The sequence below is a fragment of the Plasmopara halstedii genome, assembly GCF_900000015.1.
Source record: "Plasmopara halstedii genome assembly, contig: Scaffold_1583, whole genome shotgun sequence".
NCBI classification, from domain to species: domain Eukaryota; phylum Oomycota; class Peronosporomycetes; order Peronosporales; family Peronosporaceae; genus Plasmopara; species Plasmopara halstedii.
In genome coordinates, this window is record NW_020188494.1 from 595,635 (window position 1) to 604,512 (window position 8,878).

The window sequence follows — 8,878 nt, forward strand, 5'->3', positions numbered from 1 at the left end:
TAATATACATTTAGAGGTGATTGATTATACGTCTCTTCAAAGGGGTGAATGCATGGGCAATCAGACGTCTGTCATGTCAGACACAGTATTGCCCGGCAACAACGTTCTTAGCCTTCCACCAGAACTAAATATTGACAATACAAGCAGCTTCGAGACTTTAGCATCTGCTGAAGTGCAAGAAACTTCCAGTTTAAGTAAAAATGCCATGTCAAGCTTTGCAATCTCAAATCGTCGGATAGAAGAGTTATACGAAGTGCAGACTGAACTTTTAGGGCGGTACGCAATCGTTTTGTTAGTTATTTGTGGCGTTAGATCTTTCATCAGGCGTATAATGTGACTTTTGTGTTACATTTTAATGTAGTGGTCACTACGCAACGGTTTGTCGTGGTCGTTGCCGTCGTACAAACCGCGCTGTTGCTATTAAAAAGATCAAGCGGTTCATGACGGACCCAAAAAGACTGCGCGCTGAGATTATGGCATTGCGTCGTGTAAAGCGGCATCCGAACATTGTAGAGCTCATTGACGTGTTTGAAACAGCGCGCGAGGTGCACTTGGTATTAGAGCTCTGTACTGGGGGCGAACTATTTGAAAGATTGGCGGAAAAAGGAGCATACTCAGAGGAAGATTGTGTGCGTCATGTGCGCGATATGGCACGAGCTGTGCAGTATTTACACGAGTATGTAAGAAAAAGTGAGCTCTTGGATTTGTGCCTTCTAATATTGCTTCGTACATTACAGGTGTGGCATCGTGCATCGGGACTTAAAGCCAGAAAATATTTTGCTGTCGAATTCCGATGACCATAATGCTGTTGTTAAAGTCGCGGACTTTGGATTGGCCAAGATTTTCGCAGGAACAAATTTAAAGACAAAATGTGGTACTTGGGGATATTCAGCACCCGAAATGATCTCGGGGTCTGGATCAACATTTGGATATGATGATAAGGTGGACTCGTGGAGTTTAGGAACGATCTTGTACATTTTATTGTGTGGCTACCATCCATTTGATCCGGAAGGCGACCGTTCAGATAATGAAATGATTGCAAGTATTAAATCTTGCAAATTTGAGTTTGATGATGATGGCTGGGCGACTATTAGCAACGAAGCGAAAGACCTCGTGCGGCACTTGTTGGTGCTCGATCCAGATGATCGATTTAGCATGAAACAAGTGTTGGATCATCCGTGGATTAATGGTTCTATCTCTGCTGCAGCTTTTCAAACATCGGAACATCCGCTTTCCCCTACCATACACCATGAGTTGGCCAGGTACCGTGAACACACCAAACATAAGGTTGGTCTGATGTGATGTTTTAGTCATATGGTATAAAAAGCTAAATTTTGACGATTTTGCTTTATTTTAGATAGACTATCGGTCGTATGACGATCCCGGTGGTGACGAATGCGGCGATGACGACGAGTCAATAATTAGCACTAGTAATTGTACACAATTGCAGAAATAAAAGTGTTTCTATCCGAATAAAATCACGAACTCATGAAAGAGGTCGTCAAGGATTATTTTAGATACGCGTCTATGTCGATTTCGGTCTGGTGGTAATATGTCGTGATACAATTTGCTTTTGTGGTAGCAGATCGATGATGCCATGACAACAGCATTTATTTGATGCGGTGGCTTATATCAAGAGAAAGTAATACAAAGCTTACCGTGTTCATTGGATCTGTAATATGTTCTTAAGTGTTGGCACGAGGCTGCTCCGTTCATCGGCTTGTTGCGTTGTGGCCCTTACTTTCAAGGAGTCCTTACATCACACGTGAGTTTGTCTAAATGTCGCTTCATTTGTGATGTGCGGAGTTCACGCAGTTGTTCTTCAGACCTGGAAAATCTCGGTGGACAATTTGTCGGACTTACATTGATCCAAAAGGTAGAATCGTCCATTTCGATTTTTTCCAGTATTCTTGGCCCGAAGTCAAGTATTCACGCAGTCAGCTACGAAGTAAAGATTTACCAGGAAGATACAACAAAATTGATCAATTGACTTGATGACTTTTGCTAGTTAATGACCTACAACGCAATTGAGCATGAAAATTCGCTACAGCAAACGCTCGATGGACATACAAAAATCAGTAAAATAATCACGCAAATCCTTACCAAGTTGATTTGACTCTCGTGGAAGTGGTCGAAACGAGACTAGTCGATTTTTATTATATCAAGTCGAAGTTGACTCCATAATCGGCATCCGCGCTTACTTTTTCGCCACGTAATCGTAATACTTTTGCAATAAATTCGGAAAATACTTGTCTGAGTTGTACCAATGAGCATATTCAGACAATTTGAAATGCTTCGTTGACATCATCTGAAAAATCAGCTCCAGAGCCTCATTGACAGTTTCCTTGACTTTCGGAGAGCTCCAACTCTCAGCCTTCTCAAGCAGATGAGCATCCATCATCAAGTATTGACCTTCATCGCTCTTCTTTGTTAACAATGTAACCAGGTTCTCTGTTGTATACCCATTCTTGGCTTTATACACTTCGGCAAATTCAAGCAGCAGAAAAAAATTGTCCGTGTGTTCAGCAGGGTTCGTGCCATCTGGAAAAAAATCATTATAAACGATTTCCGGTGTATATCCCTTGTCAACCATTCTTTTTGCTTTTTGCATTCGCGTAGCTAATTCGATATCATTTGCCACCTTCTCGTAACTTTGCACCTTACTGAGTGATTTCATTAGCTTCGCGATTTGATTGTAAGATTTATCTTCTAACAGTTTGTTCGCCACTGAGCCATAAACAATCTCGGCATCAACGGTGTCCTTTAAACCCTGTTCGTAACGTTGGCAATATCTGAGCCACTGAAAAAAAACCAGATTCGCTCCAGGAGCCTTAATATTTAACTCCTTGTAGAAATCCTCAGGGGTGTTCGAGCCTTTTCGAGCAAAAAAAATACTTGATTGGCTCTCTCGTTGAGCCAGATCATGCATACTCTCACAGAAGGACTTATACTTCGTGTCAGATGCAGATGCTGCTCTTTGAAACAAAGAAATCAGGTCTTCCGCTTTCGTTTCACCAATTTTCATGAGCATATCGAAAGCTTCATACTTGACAAGAATGGGATCCATTTCGCCAGATTGAGAGCCTTCGATTTTGTGCCTATAGAAGTACTTAAGCCAAGCAGTAATCAGGCCACCGTTGAGGTCTGCGTGTGTGAAGCGCAACTTGCTGAAAAACGTAACAGGATCAAATACGTTCTTTTTATCAACATCTGGATTGATTTTCGTAAGAATAGACCCAAGCAGTGTATCCACCTTTGCTTGATGTTTTGCCGCAGCTTTCTTTTCTGCTGCATTTAAAGCTTTCTTGGACCGAAACAAGTCTTTTACACGAGACACCTTGCTGTTTCTTAGGGCAATGCCCTTTCCTGATCGCTCTGCCAGAAGTTCTTCAATGCGCGCGAGACCCACTTGTTTCCCGTCTAGTATCAGTTGACTGTTAGACAATAAGTTGAAACTTTTTACCTCTTCTGGATATAATCTCATATTCGCTCCATTTCTCTCTTCGTTTGTGACGCTATGAGTGGCGATTGTGCCTTTTCTCTTATTGTCTAGAGATTGTCCAGCTACTTCTGGGTCATCCTCGCTCTCGTTCGCAGCAAATGTGATAGGTTCAGAGACTGGTTCGACACCAGAGTTTTCTAATTGGTTCGCCTCCACTCTAGGAGCAATGCTCGTGTATAACTTCAATACGAAAAGGATGAAGAACGAGTACAAACGCATCAAAACTTCCTTATTGCTTCAAGCAGAAATAGTCAACTGTCGTCACAATTGCTATGTATTGTCGATTGAAAACGTCCAGTTCGAATTACTAACAGTGCGATCCTATGGGCTGTTTGATTATTTTGTGAGGCTAGTCATCATAACCACAAACTACAGTAGCATAAAAATGTGCGTCAGTTATGTGATTGACGAATTATACGAGAACCCTCATCCGCTCGTTCGCATAAAACACATGAAAGTTTGCTGCAAAGATAAGGTACATGTGTCGGTGTAGAAGAACTCGTAAGAATGGAGAGTGCAAAGATATATAGAGTATACAAAATGATGAGCTAAAGTGGGAACGATTTTCTCGAAGCATCGATCTACATGAACAAAGAATGATGCATGAGCCAATTTTGTCGTGATGTCTTCCTTCTGACTGGCTGATTTAATTTTCGAGATTAGAAATTAGGAGTGCAAAACGCGACGTTGTGTTGCTGCTCGCGAGCCACAAATTATACGCTAGTATCGCAAACAACCGATTGCAATTGGATGAGACGCGATGGCCAGTTAGTTGTGAATGCTTGAAATGCTATATGAATCTGTAGCTGACAAACGAGTGTAATGTTGCAGCAATTCTGGTTCACAACGTCTGTAGTTTACTGAAGTCAAACCTGTGACAGCAATCACAAAGATTTTATTATAAATAAAAGCAACCAAGTTTAACCTGACTTCATCAATAGTAGAATCATTGCAATCAATCCTCTATAGAATACATTATGATGATTCTCTGTTTAAAACGCTAAGGGAATACCTTTAGTTTAAGTGTATGTTTGACTGAACAACAATGCGCGACTTCATCCGAGAAGCTTTAAAATAACGAGAATGTCAAGAGGTAGATAGATAGCCATGTATCTAACTTGCTGTGCGCGACGCGATACTGCACTTGAGACCAGCAGGCGTTTTCTATAGAGATCTTCTACATATACAAACTTTACACATGATCACCACTTACAGAAATTTACCGATATAAAAACTGGTTTTTAAGGTTCCAATCATTTATTTTTGCATGCTATCCTTAAAAGATCAAGCAATGCAGCACAACATGCAGATTGTATCACTGATAAAGATCGTTTCTGTTGGCAATTAAGCCACATGATGCCCAAGTTTTATGTGATGTGTACGACAAGCCTAAAAAATGTTTGTGTGGAATAGATCAAATCAGTTTCGAACTTACGTATCTTATGGTAGCTCAACTATTTTACATCAGATGTCAAATTCATTCACAATCATAATTCAATCTATTCTCCTGACCTGCTAGTAGCTCAAAACAATTTCTGCCGAGTTTAAAGAGATGTTTGTGATGAAGGCACCGTGTTATCAACCTCACTGTATGGAGAATGCACAACGAAACTCACAACGAAAAGCTGGTGCAGGTGTGCGAATAGTGTTTGGAGCTTTGATACTTATATTCTTTCAAACTCGTCACGCTGTCTTCAACTCAACTTAGGACGCAAGAACACGACGTGAGCAGGATCATCGAACACGAAATTTTCCCTCGGTTCATCATACGTCATGATATTTCAAATACCCTTCGAACAGTTTCAATGCAGTATTCGCATTTTCTCTCGTCCAACCGTCATGTTCGGTCACCAGCATTTGCAAGCAAATGCATATCTTCCTAATGCCAAATATAAAACCACAATTGATTGTTTGCGATTTGGTGGTGATCCATTAAACATCAACAATCCTACCAAAAGATAAAACAAAAATCACTCTATCGATATTAATGATGCTGACGGAGTTGACAACTCTAAATGCTTGGAGCAGCTCCGAATGAAGCCAACATGGCAAATCCCTCATCAAACTCCTTAGAAAATGATGCTGGATGTAGCACTGGATGCGCCTGCCAAGGCTTTGCAGCAATACATAATGCATCTAGCTCCTCCGAACTCAGATCGGTCATTTCATGCCGCCTTTGACGCTTCAGCCTTTTTCATAGAATGTGTGTACTTCAAGCAGATGCAGCTGGGCCTGAGCAACCGATTTCTTTTGAGTATCGAGAGTTTGAAGTTGCATAAGAGAATATACCTGTTCACGACACGAGGCTACTTGCAATGAAGTATGCCCTGATATGTAAGGGATACATTTGCTTGGCTCTAAGCCTTTTATGATCGATACGGATCATACACTGTTACGCACAGCGACGTCGTCACCAAGTTTTTCACAGCGAATAGTTTGGTTGTTATCTTTCTTTGCCAGATATAATGTCTAAACTGGTCTGATGTTGTGGCAGGTGCGCTTTCGCGTCGTTGCGACTGTTGATTATTTTATCTCAAAAATGGGGATACGCAAATTGATGAGTTCGAACATGGAGCGTACGGGTCAGAAGTAACATGTGTTGCACAGCTAAAATGTTTAAGAGTAAAGATTTTTGCTCAAATGCGGTGATAACAAAGCCCCTGAACGCACATTTTCACCTTTATACATCGTATTCTATGATTCGCCGTATCACAGGATTGATCCACTTGACAGTCAACATGAACTGTTGACTCGTGAGAAGGACCCCAAGTACAGAATACTGTATGAGGCACCTGATTTCCCTTTGGGTGGACACTTTAATCGAAAAACAATATACAGTTCTGTCAGCGCAATGTAATGGTGGCCCAACATGAATATGGTACAAGCATATATATATGCGCACTTCAACATTCCAAAGCATTCAATTAAGACATACGCGTTGGTGAATCTAGCTATCTTGACGTTTTTAGAATGTCTTAGCAAATCATTGATGCAGACATTATAACGGTCTTCCATAAGTGAGTCCAGTCATACAGGTGATGTGGTCTTTGTTGACCGCTCGAGCAAGATGGTTCATCGAGGTGCTGACAGCGATTCATGAACCGGGGAAAATAAAGCAGCATAGTTGCGATAGAATTGAGTCGCTGACATGGCTTGTTAGCCGCTATTGCATTGGATAGAGGCACGCGCTTAGACATAGTTTTGGCAAACAATATTCACGGTGTTCTGCATCAGGGTAAACCTGCTTATCGCTGACCATTTGCCGACATATGGCCAGATGGATTGCACTAATCGCACGGTGAATGAAACCCTCCGAAGACATGCGCAGTGAGACAGCACTATTGCTCTCACTTATTTAATTTGCGCTGAATATCGCAGTGCATGCCTCTATAGGCCATGTCTTCGTTTCATAGTTTAGGCAGAGTTTTTTTGGCACCACTTGTAAGTAGTTCGGAAGGAGCTGTCGACCCAATTTAATTTTTTAATAGAAGCCCGACTACGCATCGTAGCAGAATCACAGATTTCATTTCAAAGAGATTATGCATCACACGTCGAGAGCGCAACGCTATTGCCGAAAGTCGAGATGGACAAATGCAACACGCCGATACCAGAAGTTTTTTAAATTATGTATAATTAGTGGTAAAATAGATTGCTAATGCACTTAGCCTGCCTATACAAGTAACGTGTGCAGTCCTTAAGGCGGGGCTGCTACCAATATATCTTGGACGATCACGGCCGTAACAAAAAGAAATCGAGTTATGATATCAAGATTCTGGAGAGAAGGCGACCTCGTCCTGTATTCTTTTTGGGTTTCTGAAGCTAAATCGCGATTCCGCTCTTACGATTTAATTGGATGTTAAGCGCTCAGCTGTAGATAGAGCAGCGTACTTATCATCTTCCGAAGCTAAGCTAGCTTCTTCCTTCAAACAGCAAAGTAAATTTGAGCGCTGAAGATGTCTTAATCCACGCAGTGTAGTGGGTTAGCTATAAGCGCCCTGTCGGGATCTGATCTTTTCAAATTTGGACGCACGCCACAACTGTCGGGGAGGGTCGACATGCCGCCATAACTGAGAGCGCAGCTACGGGAGTAACGTCCTTTGCCGACGCTCAATAAAAAAGCGAGCCGCTTGCGTGAAATGTTCAATCTGCCGGTGGATATACCGGAGCTATTACCAGGATCTTGCACGTGAAACGAGCACGCTCATTCGAATAAATCAAATTAGTTTGAGGCGCCACATCAGCAGTATTGCCCAGGCGTCGTTACCGCTTGTGTCCTTGCGCAATCTCATCTATTTTTTTAGAAGTATATCAGGGTTACATTCCGTAGTGAGTGGAAAACAACTTTCTTGTACTTAGTCGAATTCCTATATTATAACGAGCAAAGCAATCAATAACAGAAAATGGAATTGATGGGTTCTTACACTTACGTTTGCACCGCCTTTAGTCGTCGCATCTAACAGCACTCTAGTTCGCCGTCTGCTTCGCCATAAATGACTTGCCAATCTATGAAAAGGGTGAGACGGCGCTTTTTCTTACCCATCCATGAACTTAGTACAGACCTTGACGATACTCTCACCAGCTTTTAGTAATAAAGGTATAATCTCCAGGCCGGCCAAAGTCTTCCCTACCACTGCTTCTGTAAGCTCAGGTGTACTCCGAAGAATTTATGACCTATGTGATCATAAAGTCTTCAAAGTAGACCTGAGCATAGTGTGAATCGAAAGAGCTCGCGACAAACTATCTGATGCTTCTTTTTCTTTTGGTTTCCCACGCGTATAGGCATACATGGGTACCTTAACGCGACGAATTAGCTCTGATGGTTTAAAGACTTGGTCAGGACATGATCTAATTGGCTGGGATCGTGACTTTTGCTATCGCAGGCGGTCACGCTGGGTTCCCTGATTCATGTCTAGCTCGTTGGGGACAAGCCAGACTTTGCCGTGATCTTCAAACTGTAACTGGATTACACGTATCCTGGTATGAAGAGGTGTGTTACACATGATGGTGTGACCATATGAGGGTGTGGGTTACACAAGACGGTGTAAACACGCAATAGTGTGGCTACTCCTCAACTACGTGGCTCGACTGCCAGTACTTTGCATTTTGATCATGTTTCACTATTTAGATTATAAAATCTTATATATTTTCATATAGGCGGCTTTGCCACAAATAAATCAAGAAATACAGTTTACATTTTAAACGGAAGAGTTTTTTTCGTGGGTTAAGGTGTCGTTACTAAGCGGGATGCGTTTCACAACACTCGTACTGGCTTGATGTATAGAACGAAGGCCACCAAATTAGCTTCCGCTAAGCGAAAGAGCTACGGCAGCCCCGCTGCACTTGGTAGCACTCGTAGTCAATCTACACCTGAGTCGT

At 42.0% G+C, this 8,878-nt stretch overlaps 2 protein-coding genes across 2 annotated transcripts; one reads left to right on the forward strand and one right to left on the reverse strand.

The window, feature by feature from the left end:
* Positions 1–52: 52 nt before the first annotated feature.
* On the forward strand, positions 53–1,456 carry PHALS_01711 (camk camk1 protein variant partial; the record flags this gene model as incomplete). The annotated part of the gene is made up of 4 exons (XM_024716155.1): positions 53–276; positions 362–676; positions 738–1,287; positions 1,358–1,456. The coding sequence occupies 4 exons, from the start codon at positions 53–55 to the stop codon at positions 1,454–1,456; spliced, it is 1,188 nt and encodes a 395-aa protein (XP_024581782.1).
* A 481-nt stretch (positions 1,457–1,937) lies between these two features.
* Positions 1,938–3,721, reverse strand: PHALS_01712 (uncharacterized protein; the record flags this gene model as incomplete). The annotated part of the gene is made up of 4 exons (XM_024716156.1): positions 1,938–1,941; positions 2,021–2,044; positions 2,104–2,142; positions 2,202–3,721. The coding sequence occupies 4 exons, from the start codon at positions 3,719–3,721 to the stop codon at positions 1,938–1,940; spliced, it is 1,587 nt and encodes a 528-aa protein (XP_024581783.1).
* Positions 3,722–8,878: the final 5,157 nt, after the last annotated feature.